We start from the raw sequence: 23409 nt of genomic DNA, 5'->3' as shown, positions 1-23409 counted from the left end.
TGTATCTGGGATAAACAGTATTGTATCTGGGATAGGCAGTATTGTATCTGGGATAAATAGTATTGTATCTGGGATAGGCAGCAGTGTTCCTGTAGCGTTGAGTAAAACTAAAAGTCAGACTTTGTCTATATAATTTATTGTTTTTACTGCTCGTTATTGCACAAGAATAGAAGTTAGAATTTTAAAAAAAATCGATGCAAATTGATTTTTGGGTAAATGTATTGTCCGGAATGATTTACATTCCCATTACATTGCTCAAGAATGCTTACTAATTTTGCCCAACGATTGTAAAACGCGATTAAACTGCGCATGCGCAAAGCTGTTTTAACTGTTACTCGTTTCGTTAAGTTTGTCCTTTCGGGCGCTCCGTAGATCTCCGACATATTGTTTGTGAGGAGCGATTTCTTGAAGACCCTGAGGGAGCGAAGATTATTTCCTTTAGATCATCACAGGGCGTTAAAACTGCTTACCTTGTAAAGTCAGCAAGATGGGTAAGTCCCTGTAGGTTTTGGTTTTACGTACATTTGGGTGATTTTTGTGCTTTGTAGACCTGAAAACGCCGGACAGCTAGCGCACTTTAGCCGCCTCATTAGCAGCCGCGGCTGCTGCTAGCTAGCAAGCCAACGCAGTTCGGCAGAACCTCAAATGTCTCCGTGTTGGACGCGAAGTCCACTACATAGCGCGAGAGAGGAATTATTATCATTCCTTACGTAGTGCCCCTATGAAGGGAGGAAGGCTGTCAGTTGAAATTCTGTTTCAGTGTTGTGTTACTGTAGTGACTTAGCGTAATATTGGAGATTTATGAGGAAGCTTTTCATCGCTGTAACGTGTGTGTGTGTCTCTCTCTCTCTCTCTCTCTCTCTCTCTCTCTCTCTCTCTCTCTCTCTCTCTGTGTGTGTGTGTGTGTGTGTGTGTGTGTGTGTGTGTAATACCATGGTTTCTTTAATAATATAGTTTATCTTTTAAACCGTAATTGTCTACAGTCAAAAGACAAAAAAAGTCATATTATACCAAATCCTAATATCCTAATTACAAAATCCTAAATATTGTAGCTGTTATTCTTAAATTATGTTAAACATTTATTTAATAATAAACATTTCTGTCATTCAGTAATTAGTCGACGTAAGTCAACAACAGGCAAAGTCCATGTCCATGTGATTCTGGTTTTGTCAACTCTTTTCAGGGGAAAGTAGCTGATGCATGCTCAAAAAAAGTCACCAAATGACGTCATTGGCTAATCTGCATATCCATTGAATCTTCTTGATGATTTGTGTAACAACACATGAAGAAGAATTTTTTTTCACTTAGACTAGAGTTTCATCAGAATTAGAAAACAGTAGATTATTGCTGTGTCCCAATTTGCTTACTTCTACTATGCACTAGAAGTGTGTACTCATTTTGTGATTAAAAAGTGTGTGTAGCAAAAGAGTATGCGAGTACCGGGACATACTAACCACCACGTTATGTAGCAGAAGAGAACGTTGTTGCCTGGTTACACACACTGTCACCGTTCATTCATTACTCCTTATAGAATTGAATTCACCATTCCCTTGATTTATTTTTCCATGTTTCATTTACATCTCTCTAAAATGCGTCCTGGAATTCAGAGAAGCAAACAGTCACAAAACACTTATTCCTTCGCACAAGGAGTTGTGGGTAATATTAGCTGAAAACGTGTCGACGGATCCACACTTGGAAAATCTACCGGAAATCGTAGACCTTCGGGGTACCTCTGGGATCCTCATTTCAACAACTATGATTTGGGACACACTCATTCTAATCTCAGATACTATTTAGGGTGGATAGTATTCGAATTGAGACGCAGCATATAGCTTGTTTTTTTATCCTGATTTCACGTGACGTCAGAGTGGTGATCAGTGATCAGTGATTAGTCGTTGTGTTGTGAGCCGGAGAGCTGAATCAAGTGCAGGATCATCACTAACGTCTGCTCAAAACATTGCTGGATTCATCAGTAGGCTTTTTTTTTTTTTTTCTTTTTCTTAATGAAGTGGAAAGTCTAACAAGTCACTAAATCCAGAGACACAGTCACTCAGTGCGGTCTCGTCTCTGAAGCTCCACATCAGAAGTCGTTGTCGCCATGTCAGCCTTTCAGTCAGTGGCAAAGTGTGAGATTTCAAGAAAAGAAGGTCATTGAGTGTTGGAAAATGAACGAAAGAGCACAAAGTCCACAGTGCTGTTAGTGAGATTTAGCTCTTGCTTCAGCTCTACATAAACAGAGCGATGCGGCAGCGCTTTAGTTATTTATTCTGTCCTTATCATCTGTACACTCTACTCAAACAGATCATCCTTCAAAGCTTCAACTTTCGTGCTGCTACCGCTGACATCATCACCACACTTGATCCCTTGCTCTCCATCTTCGGCTTATCCTGTAGTTAATCCTCTTAGACCTTCTGATGAGGAATAAAACACAACACGGCATGCTGTTATAGGAAAATAATCAGCGACAGCGTGGTTGGTGCGGCCCGACGCAACCCTGGTATTAGAACAAGCGCATTAATAGAAACCTGTGATTTGCCTTGTAGCTGGCATTACTGTCAGAGCTGCTGGTATAGAGAATTAATCAATGCCTTCTGACCAATCAGATCTGAGAATTCAACAGTGGCATATTTAGCTTTACTTCCTCAATCCGAGTCTCTGTTTTAGAGCCTGACTTTAGCGACATGGCTCCGGTGACCGAGGCCGATGCCACGCTGCTATTTTCGAGGGACATGTGATGTATAACTATAACTGTAACGCTGCACTCACTGAGAGCTTGCTTTACTGGAAAACTAAATCTGTAACACGTGGAAAAGGTTTTCACCCTCCTGCGTCTCTTAGGAAGATGACTAAGCAGTAGAGTTAGGAGCCATACTCAACAGCAGTGTGCTGAGTCATTGCAGTCTTTTCGACTTTCTGAGTCTTTTAACTCGGAGAACAGTGAGGGATATGGTCAGCTCCAAAAATATTGGCCCCCTAGATTAAGCATGGTGGGGGAAAATGTTTTTGGGGTTCGATAGATAGATCACTTTATTCATCCCAGAAGGAAATTCACCTTCGCTTGAAGTACATTTGAGGTCATTTGAAGTACACGTGTTTTTAAAAAGACAACATTTCAGAAAGTCATAATCATTGGCAGCCCTAGAAATGTTTAACAAACCAAATGTTCCCTTTTCTGTTTTCCTTTAAAGTTCACGCGATGTGTTTAGAATCTCTTAAGCGGTCATCCATGACTTCCTGTTTCACCGAGTTATACATAGGACAAGTCCAAATTCCCTTCATCTTTCAATAACATGGTAAAGAGTGTGTTGAACTTCATAAATAACGCAATTGCTATAAAACTCTCTACACACCTGATGTTCTCATGTTCGCAGGGGAATAGTTTAGAATTTTAAAATCAGAGTTGTAATAAACCTGCCTGGGAGAGGACGCAGTTCGTATCTTGCCCCCATGCTGCTCGCAACCCAAAATATGCATTATTTTTTGTTCACTTCCTGAGTCGACTCGGAGTCAAATCGCTTTCTCCCTGCAGTCGAACCACACCGGTGTTCTCTCATGTTGGTTTTAGTATTCTCTCCTGCACAAATGAACCACATCTACGGGGAAAATGTAGCAGATGTACTGCGACTATCTGAGCGAGGTGACTCAGTCCAGTTCAGCTGCAGTGTGAGAAAGTGATTGGATCCTGATTCAACCCAACTCCAGGAAGTGAATCAAATATGCCGTGTATTTTGGGTCACATTTTTCGTAGATTCTCAAGACGCAAAAACTGAGCCAAAGGACAGAGCTGGAGAACTGCGGAAATGTGACGTTTTGGAGATTTTAAACAATGAAAGAAAAAGAGAAAAGAAAAACTAGTCAATAAACTAATTATGGAGCACCAGCACTGTGTTTGAGTGTTTTTGGTGTATTTACCTTCTTCCGTCTCTATATTTCCAATTAATGAGATTTAGGAGTGCATATGCAAACCTCAACCAGTTTATATTTATGGCATTTGGCAGAACCCTTATCCAGAGCGACTTAGAGAAGTGAAAGGTACATTTTGCATTTATCTCACTTATATAACTGCAGGTGAGGGTTAAGAGCAGCTTAACAGTGACAGCTTAGCGATGCTGGGATTTGAACTTTCCCATCAGAAGTCCAACGCCTGGTACATCTGCTACATTTTTCCCTTCGACGTGGTTCATTTGTGCAGGAGAGAACACTCGGACCAAACCGAGAGAACACTGTGTGGCTCGACTGCAGTGAGAAAGCGATTTGACTCCGAGTCGACTCAGGAAACGAACCAAAAATGACACACTTTGGATTGCGTGCAGCATACACTTGCGTCCTCTCCCAGCCAGGTTCATTACAACTCTGCTCATTTTAAAACGATAAATTATTCCCTTGCGAGCATGAGAACGTCAGATGTGTGGAGAGTTTTATTGACATTAACGCCTGGCAAAGGCAAGATGCAGCTTTTTTCAGCGCTGTAATCTGTACCAGGCATTTAGTTCAGTGGCTTAGATCTAATCATATCTAAGGTGGAGTCTGTGTTGAGAGACTGTGGTAAGCTGTTTTTAAACAGACTCCACCTAGACGAAGCAGCTCACAATGATGGAGCAATGGTGTGTGAAGGGCACAGTAGCGCTCTTTTGTATTAGACCTAATGTATTTCACACGAGCAGAGCACTGAGCCTGTTCAGACCGGGTTATTTAATGCTAAACACTTTTCAGTGATGGTTGTGTTCCTCCTGTAGTAGCCATTGTCGTACTGGTCGACATATTTCGCACATAGTTTGCGTTTGTGAACAGTTACTGCTTTCATAAGCAAGATATATAACCATACAACTGGTGCACTTCCCCTTTCCTTACCAGACCTCGTCTCTTCTGCTGCTGCTGCTGCTCCAGTTATGTTCCTGATCTCGGTTGTTTCATTAGGATGTTATCAAGGAATTGTTTTTAGGATGTTATTAGAGCTTTATGAGGCATTATTCGAGTTTATATAATGCTTACAAGGAATTATCAGCTTTAACAGAAGTACTGTATAAGCACAGTTTATATTTATGAATATGAGATTTGAATTTTTTTATAGTATCCAGCAGAGTATTTCAGATCATCTCAGGAAGGTGTGTTTGAGATTCAGGTCACATTTTTGCCTTCTCTTGTCCGTCAGAGCCGTCAGCGAGTCCTGCGAAGGATAACTACAGGATGAACCGCTACAAGAACAAAGCGCTCAATCTGGAGGAGATGCGCCGGAGACGAGAAGAGGAAGGCATTCAGCTGAGGAAACAGAAAAGAGAACAGCAGGTATTTCTCTTTAGCCTTGTTTCAGAGGTGTTACTCTGGGGTTTCATTTCCATACAGATCTCCAGTGTCTGGCTTTTTTTCCTCCACTGATCCCTGAGGGGAATCCAGCCCAAAATATGTCATATTTAAGTAGGAAAGATTCGAGAGTGGGCTGTTCTCTGTAGTGTTGTCATGATACCACAGAAAGTACTGAAACGATCCTGGAAAAATCCAAAAATTGATTTCTCGTTGTGATCAACTACACACCCTTGACGTTTATACAGTAACATGATTGCTGAATTTAACGCTGTTGATAATCTGTCACCACAGTGATGCTGCTCTCGCATCACTAACACTAACCCAACCGTAATGCGCCCTTAAACTTTGCACCCTTATAATATTAGACTGTAACAGTGGTTTGTAAACTTTTTGTAGCTAGGCACTGCTTTAACTGTGGAATAAATTATGTTTTTCTCGCTTGTCCCCCAACTTGCAAGCTGATTGTTTGGGAGATTTAAAAAAAAAAAAAGTTAATCAGTGCATTTCTGCAAACATCAGGTTTTTTTTGACTTTGTAATTTCCACTGTGACCAAACAAGAACAAATGCCTTTTAAAAGCAGTGACATTAAACCCGCCTTGCAGCCACTTCCCATAAGATTACATGTAAAGTGTGTGCTGGCTGAGGAGAAAAAACATTGTGAAAGTACCCCAGACCCGCAGGTTTAACATCTCACTGTATGTTCACATATGCCACAATATTTCACAATTTTTAGTGTTTTAAATAAATGAATGGTATCATACCTGGGGAAGAATCTCTCTCCTTTGATAGAACCGCAATGAATCAAAGTAGAGATGGATGTACAAATCCATCACCTGTATAAGCACTGAGTAAACTTTCTCTCTGATCCTACCCTGTGGTTTTTGCTTTACACTACCAGCCACCCTGACATGTTACACTGGTCTGCCTGTCTGTGCTTTCTGCAGCTGTTTAAGAGGAGAAATGTGGAGTTGCTGAACGAGGAAGGAGGAATGTTTGACAGCCCTCTCATGGACGCTTATGTCAGCTCCAGCACAGCACCAGTGAGTCAGAGCCATTACCTACACAATAGCTGTTAATTTGCTGACCTACAGTAAGCCTGTAATCATCAGCAGGACTGTTTCATAGCTGCTATCGCTGCCGGTTTGAGATTGGTTATGGAGTCACATGTTGAACAAAGATGAAAGTATCAGGATGCTGTGTGCTGATTTTTCTTTTTAGGAAGGAGTCATAACAAGAGACATGGTGGAAATGCTCTTCTCAGATGATCCTGAACTGCTGCTGGTTACCACTCAGAAATTCAGAAAACTACTGTCCAAAGGTATCCAAGACACACATTATTAGTTAAGAGCAAGGTTGAATTCTCAATTCTGATTGGACAGAAGTTGTTGATTAATATTCTATCAGAGTGTCTCTGACAGTCATGCAGTCTGGAATTCAAAGCACAGGTTTATATGAACGTGCTTGTTCTGATACGTTATCGTTTCTATAGTAACACCACCTTCACGGTCTTGCATGATGGACACTCCACATTATCTAAACCCAAAAATAAACAGATTTTGCAAAAGTGTGTTTTCATTTAACAAGAAAAACATGTCCTTGTTGATTGATAAAGTTTTCTGTTAGGAGATGTTTGTTTAACATTTTTGGAAGGAGTCTCCAGTGTCAGTGCTTTGTAGCAGTCCGAGGTAAAGCTGTAACTTTAGGTTTTCCACCACAGGAAAGTCTTCGGACCTTCGGCTTTTATGGTTTCTCCTTAACGTGACGGGCTGAATTTTTTTTCTTTCATTAACTTTGAGAGAAAATGAAGGAACGATTGTTTATGGTTGCTGCAACGTAACTGATACCATGGACAACAGTGAATGTAACGCTAAACAGATAAAAAGTGCAACTTGTTCTTAGATAAATAAAAAAGGATGTGCTGTTGTAGGACAATAATCAGTGACAAGGTAGTAGATCATTTTGCTTTAACAGCATTACCTCGTCATGGTTTATTCCTTACATATGTCCCTTGTTTGTTTCTTTGTTTTATTTATTTATTCAAGTTGTTCTTGCTCTTGTTCTTGCTTGTTCCAATGCGCTTGCCAAACTAAGCAATTCCTGCTTGTTATTACGCAGAACCGAACCCACCCATCGATGAAGTTATCAGCACTCCAGGAGTCGTAAACAGATTTGTAGAGTTCCTTGAAAAAAGCACTGATTGCACATTGCAGGTAAATATGACATCTACTGTATTCTCCCCATGAGTAATTCTCTTCACCTTATGACGAGTAACTCTCTTCACCTTATGATGTCTTCACTCGCTGTGTTAATGTCTGTATTTCTGTACAGTTTGAAGCAGCCTGGGCACTGACCAACATCGCCTCTGGGACGTCTCAACAAACTAAATTTGTGATCGAGGCAGGTGCTGTGCCAGTGTTCATCCAGCTGCTCAACTCTGAGTTTGAGGACGTCCAAGAACAGGTACTGAGTTTATAAACGGAGGACGAAGGCAGCATTTCCGCAGTGTGTTCGCTGTCAGTGTGTTAACGGGCATTAGTTGGATCTGCTCCAATGAAGCTGCAAGAGCAAAATTAATTCTCTTAATCATATTGAAATGAGTTGCAAATTAGGTTTGGGCTAAATGCAAAACCTAGAGTGTGGGAATAAATTTCTCTTGGGCACTGTCCAACACTAATTAATGATTTAAAGGTTTTGTTCACCTTTCAAAGAGAGAAAACTACACTTGCCAGTCACTTTAATAGGAAACCCTGTACAGCTGCTCCATAATGTAATCAGTTAATCATGTGGCAGCGGTGCAATGCGTAACATCATGCAGATATAGATCATACATAGCTTCAGTTAATGTTCACATTAAACAACAGAATGAGGAGAAAATGTGATCTCTGAGAAAATGTCACACATGACAGAGTTTACACAGAATGATGTGTAAAACAAAAAACATCCAGGCTCTGTGGGTGGAGATGCGTTGTTGATGATCAGAGGAGAATGGCCAGACTGTTTAAAGCTGACAAGAATGCTACAATAACTGAAATAACCACTCTTTACCACTGTGGTGAGCAGAAAAGCATCTCAGAACACACAAAACATTGAGCCTTGAGATGGATGGACTACAACAGCAGAAGACCACATCAGTTCAATGTGTTGTGCATTATGAGATGTTTTTCTCCTCACCACAGTTGTAAAGAGTGGTTATTCTAGTTACCAGAGCCTTCCTGTCAGCTCGAGCTTAAATTATGATTGTGCTTTTACTTTTCACTTGTGTCTCTGTATTCATACTTTAAGTAATTTTCAGTTGGCCTCAGTAAGGAGGACATTCAGTGCAGCCTGGTGCCTACTTCCCTCTGTGGTTATGTTATCATGAGGCAACTGAAGCCTTTCTGTGTTCAAGGAAGTTGTTCTGTCTTTTTCAGCAATGTTGTAAAATGAAAATTGAAGGACGCTGTTAAAATAGTTGGCTGTAGATGATTGATAGGTTTTTATCTACAATGTGACACAATCCTGGCCATCTGGGCAATGTGTACAGTAAATAGTTGTTTTCACTCAGATGACAAAGATGCATATGCATGCATTATATTCAGAAGTGATTTAGTGCATGACACACTGTACACTAGAAGCTCAGTCGGCTTTATCGGTAGGCTTAATGAGTAAATGTAGCAGATAATGCTAAAACCACCTGTAGCCTGTGCTCATGGATGGTGTGTTTTTGTTGTTTGTTTTTTTTTGTTTTTTTTTTGAGCCTTTCTTTGTGGGTGCAAACATGCACCGATCAGCCATAACATTAAGATCACTGACAGGTGAAGTGAATAACATTGATTATCTCATTACAGTGGCACCTGTCAAGTTTTCAAAGTTGATATGATGGAAGCAGGAAAAATGGGCAAGCGTAAGGATCTGAGTGACTTTGACAAGGGCCAAATTGTGATGGCTAGATGACTGGGTCAGAGCATCTCCCAAACAGCAGGTCTTGTGGGGTGTTCCCAGTATGCAGTGGTTAGTACCTACCTAAAGTAGTCCAAGGAAGGACACCCGGTGAACCAGCGACAGGGTCATGGGAGCCCAGGGTTCATTGATGCGTGTGGGGAGCAAAGGCTAGCCCGTCTAGTCCGATCCCACAGAAGAGCTACTGTAGCGCAAATTGCTGAAAAAGTTAAAGCTGGCTTTGATAGAAGGGTGTCAGAACACACAGTGCATCGCAGCTTGCTGCATATGGGGCTGCGGAGCGACAGACCGGTCAGAGTGCTCATGCTGACCCCTGTCCACTACCGAAAGCTCCTACAATGGGTACGTGAGCATCAGACCTGGACCAGGGAGCAGTGGAAGAAGGTGGCCTGGTCTGATGAATCATGTTTTCTTTTACATCATGTGGAAGGCCGGGTGTGTGTGTGTGTGTGTGTGTGTGTCAGTGTGTCACTTACCTGGGGAAGAGATGGCACCAGGATGTGCTATGGGAAGAAGGAAAGCCAGCGTGATGCTCTGGGCAATGTTCTGCTGGGAAACTTTGGATCCTGGTGTTCATGTGGATGTTACTTTGACACGTACCACCTACCTAAACATTGTTGCAGACCAAGTACACCCCTTCATGGCAGCGGTATTCCCTAATGGCAGTGGCCTCTTTCAGCAGGATAATGCGCCCTGCCACACTGCAAAAATTGTTCAGGAATGGTTTGAGGAACATGACAAAGAGTTCAAGGTCTTTGTTTCCACACAACATAAAGTGCATTTGTGTTTTTATCTTTTAAATTCAAGAGAACAAAAAAAAAAGGATGGTGAGGGAATGACTGTTTATAGCTGTTATAAGTGATAACAGTGAAAACTAACTTGTTTTGCAGATGTTCCACAGCATTAAATGTAACTATGAATGGATAAATAGTATGGCATGTCATTCTTTAATGAATAAAAATGTTATCGTGGGCAATTTACTGTGATATTTAAGCAATATAAGCATGAGCAAGGGTGCAGCTAAGCTGAATATCAGCACGGCTGTGATTCGGCCGTAGGTCACCGCAGCCGTGCCGATATTCAGTATAACTGCACTCTTTCTCATTTTATAAATAAAAAATTAATATTGAGTAACTGCCATTTCGGACACTATATGACCAAATAATTTGTTTATTTTCGCTGCGAGAACGGAAATAGAGCCTGAAAAAGCCACACTCACTGATAGCCTCGTCTGCTAGCTGGCTAGCTCACATTGATTCTCGTTAAAGGTGCATCCGATGAAACTGGCATCCCTTCTTCCTTTTCATCTTCATCTTTTAAGTCAGAAGTTATATTCATGAAAAATGTATCATTTGCAGTGAGTCCGCTGATGATGTCACTAACTACTGTAGTAACATTTTCACAGTTGCTAGCCTTGGAATTCTACGTGGCGAACACAGACGAGTGGAGCGATAGACACAGTGAAATGTCCCAGTGCGGTTGTAATAAATATCAGCACTCTCGGAACTCCAGTCTGGAAGTGGAATTAACCGTTGAATAAGAGAGGAATAAAGCTCTTGAGGACGTGCTTTTATTGGAAAATACTTAAATTTGGGGTGGTAACAGTATCACACCCCTTCACTGTTGATTATTTTCCTACTACAGCAAGTCCCAAAGTGTTTTATACCTTATATGTAGTATCACTATCAGTGTTCAAATGATTTCTGCCTCCCATGTCATTCATTTGTGTTTGTTTCAGGCGGTGTGGGCATTAGGGAATATTGCAGGAGACAGTGCCATGTGCAGAGACTTCGTACTGAACTGCAATATCCTTCCACCACTGTTAACGTGAGTGCTGTTACACTGCACCAGAATTCAAACATTTTGAATGTTTTCAGTTGTACATGTGGTTTCTTAGCTTTATAGGCCATTTCTTTGTTTTATAGACCATTTGAAAGGCTAATGCCGTTTTGAAATTTTGCCTAATGCCTCTTTCTCTAAATGGTGGCACAATTTATTATTGTCCTCCCCATTCAGGCTGCTGACCAAATCAACTCGTCTCACAATGACCAGGAATGCTGTGTGGGCGCTGTCCAACCTCTGCAGAGGCAAAAGTCCACCACCCGACTTTGAAAAGGTTTGTCTTTTTCACTCTGCTCACTCCATCATGCCATTACAAAGAAGCCACTATTCCATGTTACACTTGCTCTTCGCTCCACGTTTCAGAATGTAGTTAATAAATAATATATGAGCGTGTGCTTGTCAGTCTACACTCTTTCCTGCCATTCCCTTCCTCGTTTTGTCCAGCTGGGCATGACGTGGTTTAGGAGGTGGAGATTTTTCTCAGCTCTGCGCCTGCCAGCCTGCATTCCACAACCGCGAATTCCAGAGGGTTGGACAAAATGTTCAGCTAGGGATCAGTTCTGAACACTCAGAAATAAATCCACCCTGAATAACTAGCATATTAATCGTTATATAGAAACATGAGATTTTCACTGGTGTTCAGGATTTATTTTATAATAAAAATTTGTATTGAGATGACTTTTCTTTTAAACTTTTTTTCAACCACATGGTCTGTTTTCACTTTGGTTAACAGTTTCCTACCACGTTGCTGCCCGACTACCTGTAGATAGTGGTGCAGTCAGATTTGGCCCTAAAGAGAGTAATGCAGCAGGGCTTTAATGCTTTAGTCTGTCCAGCTCTCTCACTTCATCATGAGCTTCCAAAAAAGTCACCTTTTATACACACGATACCGTCAGTGCCATTGTGTAGCTTGCTAATTAGCTAAGTCGGGTCTTTGCTGTAACTCAGCGCTACTGTGTTGTCTAGCTACGTTGGATTTCTCCTTAATATGACATTAAGCATGGCTGAAAAATGGTGAGTGAAAACTGTTGATTTCTCACAAAAATAATGAAAATACAGCACCAACCTATGTACTAGCATCAGAATGACTAAGCACATTAGAAATGTTTCAGCATATACATATTTAATAGGTTTCAGAATGGGATTATGCATAGATACTATATATCTGATTTAGAATCCACATCAAGGATTTGTGTAAACATTGCTAAACAGGACATGATGACAGTATGACATAATGACGGTTTAAAAATGTTTTTTAAACCTCCAAATTCACCTTACTAATTGAGTCGAGAATGTTCATTTGCTTAAAAATATCCAGTTTGTTTGACCCATCAGCGAATTTATTCATGAGTTTCATGGTAGCTGGATGAGACCGCTAACAGGAAGCTCAGCACATCAAGTACAAGCTGTCTGTTCAAAAATGGCTTTGCGTGCGCTGCAGGTGTCTCAGTGCCTGCCCGTGCTGTCCCGCCTGCTGTTCAGCAGCGATCCCGATCTGCTGGCTGACGCTTGCTGGGCTCTGTCCTACCTCTCAGACGGACCCAACGAGAAGATCCAGGCAGTGATCGACTCAGGAGTCTGCAGGAGGCTCGTAGAACTGCTCATGTGAGTCCCGATTACAGCTTAATTCGGCATTCTTTCGGCATATTACACTTGAGTTATGGGACGTGATGTGGTTCTGTTTTTCGTAATTTTTCCAGGCACTCTGATTATAAAGTGGCTTCTCCAGCTTTGAGAGCCGTTGGGAACATCGTCACTGGAGATGACATTCAAACACAGGTAAGTGGGAATGTGTTTTGTTGTTGGGAAACTTTTGAAATATGAAATATTGTATTGGTTTGACACACTCTTTCTCTGTCTTTCTCTCTCTCTCTCTCTCTCTCTCTCTCTCTCTCTCTCTCTCTCTCTCTTTCTTTTCTGCCCTGCTTTGTTCAAGGTGGTATTGAACTGCTCGGCTCTCCCATGCCTCCTTCACCTGCTCAGTAGCGCAAAGGAATCCATCAGGAAGGAAGCCTGCTGGACCATCTCCAACATCACGGCAGGAAACCGAGCTCAGATACAGGTACACACACCTCACCTCAGCTGGTGTGCAAATGTTTTTTAAATATATATGCACCAGTGGACCGTAGAAAAGTATCCCTAATCAATACATAACCTGTTACCTCTCCTTAGACGGTCATCGACGCAAACATCTTCCCAGTGCTGATAGACATCCTCCAGAAAGCCGAGTTCCGCACCAGGAAAGAAGCAGCATGGGCCATAACTAACGCCACGTCAGGTGGCACGCCCGAGCAAATCCGGTAAAAAAATGACAATATTATATGAGGAATTGTAAACTCGGACAACTTTGTACGACTTCTACCGTCTTAAAATAGCATGTGGTATTTATTTTTCTTGCTCCATCATGTGTTTAACACAGGTCTCTCTTACAAAAGTGGCCAGCCCCATCCTTTCCCAGTTTATTTTATGTCTTGGTTATCCACTGAGAGCAGGCGTGAGGGGTGCTAAACCAAGTCCATGCTTACGACCCAATTACCAAAAAGAAATTTGAGCCATCTGATCTTACTGCAGCACTTTTCCCTAACAACAGCAAATACATTTCAGTCTTGTAGTGTCCTCTGCCTGCTCAGAGTTTAAGATTACATGGACCATACAAAGCATATACAAAGAAATCGAATGTGTTGCAAAAGTCAAAAGCTTTTGCTTTCAAAAACCAAAAAAGATTTATGCCCTGTTCATGTATATACAGATATTTTTGAAAACATAGTATTTCCCTCCACATTTAAAAAGAAAATCCTGTCTACACACACATTTTATGAAACATCTCCATCTATACAATATCAAAAACTGTTATGTCAAACACTTCAAGAATAGCACTGAGAGCATGCGTATTGTGCTATAGAGAAGAAAAATGCTGAAAAACGCCATGCCCAAAAGTTTAAAAAAAAAAAAAAAAAGAGGTGGAAATGCTGCTTAAGGGCAAACATGAATACAAAGTGTTCACCCAAGTCTTATCTAGTACTTTCTGTACCACTGGTGCAGCACAGCATGCGTCATTCTGGCGTCTCTGCATGTGGGTGTAATATTAACAAATTAAATTGCAAATAGATTATCAAATAAGAAATTGCGGACCACAAAGTAACAACCTGGTCAACAGCCATGATGAAAAGAGTCCTAGCACATTCATAACACGTGCAAAACTGCAGTGGTCGTGCACATGGTGGCGCTGTGACGTTTTAAAACCGTATATTTTTCCCCTCTTTACAAAATGGTGAAAATAGAGTTTTAAAATTTCTTCACCTTGGAGGATGTTAATTTTCAGCGTTTTTGTGTTGATTGGAGAACAAAACTCTAAAATATCCGAATACGTGTTGGACAGAGTCTTTATCGACAGTAAATCTGTAGTGTTTCATTTCTAAATAGCAATAATCAGCTCAAATCAGCTTCGCTGTAACATAATAACCAGCATTGATAAGAGATCATGTTTCGAGGATACGTCAATCTGGGCTATCTGTGATAATTCACCAGTCAAATCTCTTACAACTGACATAACTGAACCTCCTCAGAGTTACCAGTGCAGCCCAGATAGTGTTAAAAAAAAAACAAACACTTCTTATTTCCTCCTCAATAAGTGATGCTTCTAATGGGTTTGCTGTCAGTACTCTGATATTCCTCACTCTTTCGTTTTTCTCTTTGTTTCTCTGTAGGTATCTGGTGAATTTGGGCTGCATTAAGCCCTTGTGCGATCTGTTGACAGTGATGGATTCTAAGATCGTGCAGGTCGCTCTGAACGGACTGGAGAACATTCTGAGACTGGGAGAGCAGGAAGCCAAGCAGAACTGCAGCGGCCTCAACCCTTACTGCAGCCTTATAGAGGAGGCCTATGGTAATGTGTTCCCATTAGGCTACCATGTACCTAATGATACTGTCTAAAATCTTACTTTACAAGGGAAATGTGGCAGCTGTCCAACTACAGTGAAGGAGTATCGCGGACAGTTAGCATCTGATTACAGACTGAATTAATCAGGCTCGTGTCTTTCACTGCGGCACGTAACTATCCAGTAACTCGATCAACACATGGCAGTCACTGTATCAGGAAATCACAGGCCGATATTTTTTTTTTTTTTTTGGTAACCACTGAGTTTATAAAACTGGCTGTTTGCAGGAAGATGGCCTAGGTAAGATTGCAAAGTAAATCATTTCCATGTCATTTTGGTGAAAAATATTGAAGGTAAATTATGGCAGGGGAAAAAAAAACAATAATTTGGAATATTTTTGGCTGTCAGTCACAGATCACGGCGTCTGTGAGCTCATGTATGTGGAAGAGGGCAGATGGTGTGAGTTATCTGAGTTGTGAGTGCGTTGTGCTGCACTGAGACGTAGCTTTACCAGCAGTTCGAAAAGATACAGTGACTGCTTTCACATGTCTCCGAGGAAGCATGTGTTAGCCTTCAGTGTCCTCGTTTGTTAGCCGTCGTGTGATAAGAAAGAACAGGCTAGTGGAAGGGAACTGGCAAACGTCCAAATTGGGAGAAAATCAGAGAGAAAAAAGTGTTTTAAAAAAAAAAAAAAGCCTTTTTTAAATTTATTTATTTAGGGAAAAATTTTTATTTTTTTTCTTTCTAAACAAAGAGTTGCAATCTTGCCATGTAAAATATAATACTACGTGTCCATCTATTAGAGGCTGATGTTTTGCCTTCCTTTTCCTTCAGGCCTGGACAAGATTGAGTTCCTTCAGAGCCATGAGAACCAGGAGATCTACCAGAAGGCCTTCGATCTCATCGAGCACTACTTTGGCGTGGAGGAGGAGGACACCAGTCTGGCTCCGCAGGTGGACGAGAACCAGCAGCAGTACCTTTTCCCTCAGCAGGAGGCCCCCATGGAGGGCTTTCAGCTCTAATCAACCTCCCAACACTCGGTTAGGCTCCGTACGATGCGTCCAGGTCCTTCCCGTGCCCGTATCTGTACTGCAGGCTGTATCCCATGTGCCCTCAGCAGATTAATCTAGACAGACCGTGAGGAAGCGCGCTGCCTGCAGATGAACTTTACCACTGTTTTCACTCACACAAGACTTCAGGAGCTGGGCTTTTATTTCATTTTATTCTGTCTTAATTTAAGTAGTGCCACTTACAGATTGGCTCTGGGTTAAAAAAAAAAAAAAGTATTTTCCTTTTCTAAAACTACCTTACTGGGCACACATTCCCAACACAATCTCATAAACCTGGTGTTTTCTCCTGCTTCATTTGTCTTGATTTTTAAGCCCACATGTGCAGGCCTTTGGAAAACGATGTGCTTCAGATAGTTCTTAGACATGGCTTTATACTAAGACGAAGGTAACTTGTCATTGAAAGACACACTTCACACACTTTTCAGAGGCTTTATGCACTTTAGATAAGACTGTCTTCTCTCTCTCCTTCTGTTCCTTACTCTGTAATTTTTGGTTTGGAAGTTAAAGACTGAAATTCATCCTGCAGTGTTTAAAATGATATCCAGGGTAGTGGTATTTGAAAGGCAGAATAATTAGTCGTCTACTGTTTGTGGTGTGCGGTGTTCTGGTGTTCTGAATACCTGTAGATTTGCAATCCCATTCGATTTATTAATTAAAGAAGAAGAGTGCATAGCGTAGGGCTGGGGTTTCACAAAGCTTTAGCACAAAGTTGAATCATTTGGTTTGGGCGTGTGGTTCCGTACCGACACAGCCAATGTGCTTTCCCTTTAAGTAGTTTGGGGTTTGGTTTCTTTTTCTTTTTCTTTTTGGCTCTGTAATTGCAGCCTGGTATAAGTAGGTGGTGCAGACTGTGTTAAGATCTTTTTTCAGAGTTAGGCCTTTGCATGGTTTTGTATCATTCTATCAACAGTTCCAGTGTATCCCTTGCCAGGTTTTTCGATTCTATTAATCAGCGATCAATAACATTTAACGATTGCACTTGTCCTTACGCTCTTGTTGCTTGGTTTTCAGTCATTTTCTTTGAAAGTGTTTATTTAATTAGTTATTTACATTTAGGGGCAATTTAACAAAGATGGCAAGGGATACATAAATTGTTTTATTTAAAAAAAAAAAAAAAAAAAAGAGCTAAACTGTAGGCGAAATATATACATATATATATATATATATACACACACACACAGGAATATAAGGCTATATAGTTGCACACACCTCTTGCACACAAAACAACACGGAGGAGAAAACTGCTTCTGGAACTCTCTTCCACAGCTTTTCTGATTTCACTGCTCATGTTCATTCATATGTTCATTTTTGGGTACTGCTCAGAGGCCAAAATGCGAAGTTCTGTCCTATTTTCACGCAGCACGTACGTGTTAAAAGCAGATTTGAATCTAAATCTTGAGTTCCGAAGCATTTTTCTCCTCCGTGTACACTACACTGACTCGTGCGTGCGTGCGTAACTGAGTAAAGGTTTGAGAGCGGCGAGCGACGGATGAGGAACGAGACAGTGACTGACGGATGTTCCGTGAAGCGGCGGGAAGAACTTTCGATCGTAATCTGGTAGCTTTCATCACTTCCGATGTTAGCGGTGAAACTTTATAGTATATATAGTTAGCTGAGTATGTGCTCTACGTGTATAGACATATATAACAAGTTTGTGTCGTCCACTTTTTGGTGTAATGCATGATCAGCGTCGAGGACGATGTGCTAGCATCCATGAGTATTTTGGTCAAGCTGAGATTTTTGAACATCTTGGTGTTTCAGCTAAATATGGATATCTTTTATTAAAATCGTGCCTGAACCTCAATTTTCCTGAACTGTGCTGTCACTCACCAGAGAATTTTTATTTTTACAGGTCTTCTGATTCATAAAATTAACTGGAAAGTTCAGATACATTTTTGACCATGTTTATAGATTTGTTTACATTTTCATCCCAATTCCGTTTATATTGACTGATGCTTGAGAGGCTCGTGTTTATCAGTTTATCATCACAGAGCGAATCTTCTGGTGAGTGATGGCATTCCATAAAGGCAAAATTGAGGTTAATGTCAGAGCATGAGAACTGTTTGGAGCGGAAAATTATAGTTGAAAAGTTGACTATAATTAAAGGAAATTCAAACATTTTGAGCCGTAGTGAAAGTGCTGGTGAAATCTTTGCTCGTGTTCTTTGCCTTTAGTGGTTCAGCTCTGCTTGTGCGGTTTGTGACATTTTCTTGTGCGTAGTGCATGAAAATGTAAGCTGTGTCCCATAACATGGCGTTCAGCATCTGTAAACGTTTCCATTTTACGCTGAAGTTTACAGTTTCACAGTTCTACTCACCCTCGCAACAACTTAAAGGAAAAATCCACCCTGATTGACTTCATATCAGTCTTTTATATAATTTGAGCTTCAGTGGCGACAGTAAGTTAGTTTACACTTCTTTCGTTGACACGTTGGTCTGTTTTCACTTTGGTTAACAGTTTCCTACCCACAATGCCATTCAGCTAGCTGCTGATAGTGGTGCAGTGGGGGTTAAAATCTCTACCTAAAGAGACTGATGCAGAGGCGCTTTAGTCTGCACATCTCTCTCTCGCCTCCTCTTCTGTTTGAGCAGAGTGTACAGATCAGCTTCCAGAGCTCTAGCTTTGATCCTTATGTCGTCATCGTGCTAGTCATCTCTCAGATTGCTAACTAGCCGAGCCATAACTCTGCCTCATATGACTGAGTCCAGCGTTTACCGTCTCCACTACTTCTCCATTTGATTTCTCTTAAATATGACTTTGAACATCACTGGAAAAGGACGAGTGAGAGAAGAAGCTCTTGCTCTTTTGTTTTTCACAGCAAGGACCTGACTGTAATCCCTTATGTTTGAGATCACTGAAATTGTCAATCCAGTTGCATGTAGGGCTGAAAACGCATTTTACTTTCATTGGTCAGTAATACAACGGTGGAGAGAGTAAACAAACCTTTACCAGGTGTGTGTAGAAATCATAAAATTCCCCCAAGCATGGAGTACACAGCGCCAATAAATTACTAGCTAATTATAGAAAAAACTAGTTTAAAACATTCTGTGTATCTCCTCTACTCCTGTTCTCTTTGTGTTCATCTGTACAAATCTTCACAACGCGTAGCAAAAGGGTTCGATTCAAATGGACAAAACACTGCATGTGCGAACGCTTCCTTAAACACTGTTGTATCGGCGCTAACGATGACACCATGTGACCTCAGTGCGGTCCACAACCACGACTTCTCACAGGAATAAAGAAAACACTGCATCAGCTAACAAAGTAGCACCAGACTCACTGAACACGTCACACGTATTTCAATATAAACACGTTAAATGTGTTTCAGGGTGGACTTTTCCTTTAAGTGCAAGTTTTTGTAAACTTGTTTAGAGTAATTATATAAAATCGTGGTTCCAGCTGTTCGGTCCCTTGCTTCGGTAAACAACACAATTTATCACTGAGATCAAGTAAGATTTATTTTAACGTAAAGGCTGATAAAGCTAGGGGAATCGCTGAACCATGTGATCCATGTGGAACTGGAGTATACAGATACGCTTTTGCTCTTGGAGCTTTCTGTGCATCTTTTTTGGGGGGAGAAAAAAAAAACTGCTTGACCAGATTACATTGCACTTAAAGGGATACTGCAGCTATCTGTACACGTGTAGATAAAGGGGTTACCAGGAAGAGGTTTAGTTATAAAATATATACGCGACTTTCCTCTGTCTGAGAGACTATTGGTGGAGGGGGCGGGGGTAATCATGACACGGAAAGAAATAAACAAATTAATTAAAAAAAAATGCAAATGCACTCCTTTTCACAAAAGTGCCAATCAGACCAACGAAGACTGGTGGCTGATGATGTATATCGATTCATCTGATAAATTTTTTTTTTCCTCATTTCTTTATTTACTTGAATGTGCACGTATTTGTGCAGATGTTGCTGCTCTCTTATTTTCATATCTTATAGTAATCACATTAAGCGGTTACATTATCTTGAGTAGTTTCTGTAGACATGTGACGGTCTGCTGTTTGTACACCAAATTGGTAAACTGAAAAAATAAATTTAAATGCTAATTTAATTTAAATTATGCTGGACTAATTTACAATTTTTTTTAATCAAGTTTTTTTTTTTCTTTCTTTCTTTCTTTTTTTTTTTTTTTTTTTTTTTGCTTTGATTGCATTAAAAAAAAAAAAGTACCCTTTTCATACTGAGATCCAAATATCATAGGAGAAATGTCATTCTTTTTTTTTTTTTTTTTTTTCTGCAGCGCTGTGTTTATGATGTTGCTTGCATTTATACAGTTTCGAAATCTCTAATTCTACAGCAGTGTGTAAGCAATCAGGTCTTCTCAATCGCTGAAAATTCGATCTGAACAGGTTTAACTTTCAGGGAATGAACGCAGGTAGAGCTGTCACCTGCAGCAACCGCTCAAAAATCTGTCACGTGCAGGGAATACACGAAGCTTCAGTTCAGGCTGAAGCACGTCCTTTAGAGAGATTATCAGATCAGGGCTTCAGAAATCGAATGCAAGTTGCATTTCGATCAGAAAATTATGCAGACCTGTTGTGGACAAGTTGTTGTATCGGCACAATTTCCTGATGCTCTCCCTGATTAAACACTGACTTCCAAGAAGTGCAAAAATTGCTAAAGGCCACATATGTACAGTCAAGGCTTTCTGGTCTTCCGTCCTAGATCTTGTAGATGATTATATCTTCGAGACTTTTTGTCTCCTCCAAATCTGAAGCCTAATGCTTGGCTCTATCGTCAAAAATAAGTTTAAAAAAAAAAAAAAAAAAATTTAAAGGCAAACTCATATGTTTACAATGCTACATGTTTCTTCATATTAAATTGTCAATCCATTCATCTTGCCCTGGTGGAGTTTTGTGTCCTGGTCCTGTAATTTCTTTTTTAAAATGTATTTATAAATCTGTTTTCCTCCTCCTTTTGCCAACTATTACCCATCTCATACTGTGACTGACTTGACTTTACCGACCGTATGAATGAGCGACACACGTGAAAAACATGAACATGTACATTAACAATACTGTACAAATGTTTTAAAGAGATTTAAAAGGTTTGTCCAGAATGCAAATAACATGCAAAAAAAAATAAAGAAAAAGAAATATTGCATTGTCTGAACTGTGGCCCTGTTTTTTTTTTTTGTTGTTGTTGTTTTTTGTTTTTTTGATGTAAATGTGATATTTGAACATATCATAACTTTCTTCTGTTTTGCCTGATTATCTTTAGTTTTGGGGAAAAAGAAACAAATATGTTGGTAATGTTTTGACTACTGAAGCAATAATCATTTTGAGTAATTGCTTATATCTATAAAGCAAGCATGCATCTGGAACATAAAAGTAGAGCCAACAAAGTAATCAGGGGCCAAGAAGCACTAATTACGCGTTTAACTGCAAACCCCAAAGAGAAATATTGTGTAGCCCCAGGGGGTACAGTACAGATTTTACATAAACCACAGATCTTAACGTTTTAGTTAAGATGTACACACTAGCAATAAAAGTAAAAACGTTCTTTCTTACTATTCTTGGGAAAAGAGTGCTGTTAGATAATTGTAATTAAAAAAAAAAAAAAAAAAGTCTACATCTTAAACAAAAAAACAAGCAGCAACTTTTTCCCAAAGTGTTTGGTGTTTTATCGTACATCCCCGTATATATTCACACTCCAGTTTCTACTCCAGCACATCTGCACTGAGCAGCACAGGAGAGCAAACAGCTTCTTGAATTACTTTCTAATTATCAGTACCATTACGCTTATTGGTAAAGTGTTAACTTCTGTTATTGCTTATTTTATCATTTTTGTTTGTTTGTTTGTTTCTCTTTGGCTGAAAAAGATGTGCCCTTTTTGACCAATTTCATACGAATTTTTTGGTGGAATCAATATAGCTAGCTGATGTTACCTATACACATGTCTAAAGTTAGCTAAGTCAAACAAACACTGATGGATTTTGTTTTACATTAGTGACATTCTCCATTTACCTTGACAGAAAATGAGCTCGCATCTGTCAGGCTAGAGGATCGAGTCGAGGTGAGAGCATTGGCCAAAAGTTTACTGATGTGATGTGTGAAGTGGGCGGAGCTTCCAGTGGGAGTCAGTTAATATTAGAGAGTTCAAAATACCTACACGTGTCATTCCAGAGTCATATGTCAATTTACTTACTGTGTATTTTTTTCTGCAGTGTTGACCTGCTAGTGTACTCGGTTAAAATGCGTAATTCCTACGCAAAATGCATAAAGGTTGACAGGTCTGTGTATAACGCAGTATTAGCGATAAATACTGCTGTCATACAGCCAGCTTTCCCAGAACATTCCTGCCAAGCTGTCGCAGGTTCTGAAACACAAGGGTGTGTATCCATGCTGGGAAAAAAACAGCTTGGTTTGACCAGTAACCAACTACAAAACCACAAGCCAAGCTGGTCATACTGGTAGACCATCTTTGCCAACTGGTAAGTGCTGATAGAAAGGAAACACTTTTGCTAATAATGCAAAACACACACACACAACAAAATAGCAAATATATAAATGTCATTTACTGAAAAGTTTAGTCCAGTAATAAGGGAGCTGGAAAATAACTACAAGCTGCTAAAGATCTACATAACCTAATGCTAATAGAAAAAAAAAAACGTTTATTTAACGTTTATAGGAGTCTCCGGTGTCAGCGCTTTCAATAAGATTTCCGCCACAAGAAAATCTTCAGGACAGAGGAGTTTGTGCTTTTTATGGTTTCTCAGTAACATGACAAGCTGTGCTTTTTCTTATTAACTTCAACAAAGAAGGAAAAAAAGAGACTCTAATGAGGAAACTACTGTTTACAGCTGCTATAATGTAAGTGATATCAGGAACTAACTTGTCTCACAGGCATTCCAGTACATTAAACGTAACATATTGTTTATTAATAAATTACAAATTGTAATCGTTGGCACATTTCTATAGGAAAATAACCCACTTGGGCATGGTAAAGGTAACAATGCTTCACGCCGGGCTGCATCACATCACCCGGCTGTTGATTATTTTCCAATAACAGCATGCTCTGTTGTGTTTTATTCCATACATAACTTTACTTATGACTGAGATACACTATAAGGCTAAAAGTTTATGGACACCTGACCATCACACCCATATGTGGTTCTTCCCCAAACTGATGCCACAAAGTTTGGGGGCCCTCATTTCAGTGCTTTGACATCGATATTAAAATTTTCAACATACGTTATTTAGCATTAATAATTAAAAATATCTATAATTTGCATTTTTAGGGTGAAATGGATTCTAGGGGCCCAAGGCAGTTGCCTACCTTTGCTTAGTGCTAAGTCCGCCCCTGAAGATACCGTGGGCTTTTGTCCCACAGCTTCTTCCACTTTTTCTTCCTTTTGAATGATGAC

At 40.2% G+C, this 23409-nt stretch overlaps 1 protein-coding gene across 1 annotated transcript; it reads left to right on the top strand.

The window, feature by feature from the left end:
* Positions 1 to 332: 332 nt before the first annotated feature.
* kpna6 (karyopherin alpha 6 (importin alpha 7)) lies at positions 333 to 21151 on the top strand. The gene is made up of 14 exons (XM_026942190.3): positions 333 to 491; positions 5153 to 5286; positions 6250 to 6345; positions 6524 to 6623; positions 7421 to 7515; positions 7634 to 7765; positions 10983 to 11071; positions 11261 to 11360; positions 12528 to 12691; positions 12787 to 12865; positions 13023 to 13148; positions 13259 to 13386; positions 14794 to 14972; positions 15799 to 21151. The coding sequence occupies exons 1-14, from the start codon at positions 488 to 490 to the stop codon at positions 15984 to 15986; spliced, it is 1614 nt and encodes a 537-aa protein (XP_026797991.1). The 5' UTR covers positions 333 to 487; the 3' UTR covers positions 15987 to 21151.
* Positions 21152 to 23409: the final 2258 nt, after the last annotated feature.

Source organism: Pangasianodon hypophthalmus, chromosome 29 (assembly GCF_027358585.1).
Source record: "Pangasianodon hypophthalmus isolate fPanHyp1 chromosome 29, fPanHyp1.pri, whole genome shotgun sequence".
NCBI lineage: Eukaryota > Metazoa > Chordata > Actinopteri > Siluriformes > Pangasiidae > Pangasianodon > Pangasianodon hypophthalmus.
Note: the sequence above shows the minus strand (reverse complement) of the source record. Positions and strands in the feature narration are given on the sequence as shown.

What these genes read in the sequence shown, in the direction of transcription:
- kpna6 (XM_026942190.3), top strand. An exon ending in CACCACCCGACTTTGAAAAG is followed by an intron (nt 11,361 to 12,527) that starts GTTTGTCTTTTT and finishes CGTGCGCTGCAG; the next exon opens with GTGTCTCAGTGCCTGCCCGT. An exon ending in GAGATGACATTCAAACACAG is followed by an intron (nt 12,866 to 13,022) that starts GTAAGTGGGAAT and finishes GCTTTGTTCAAG; the next exon opens with GTGGTATTGAACTGCTCGGC.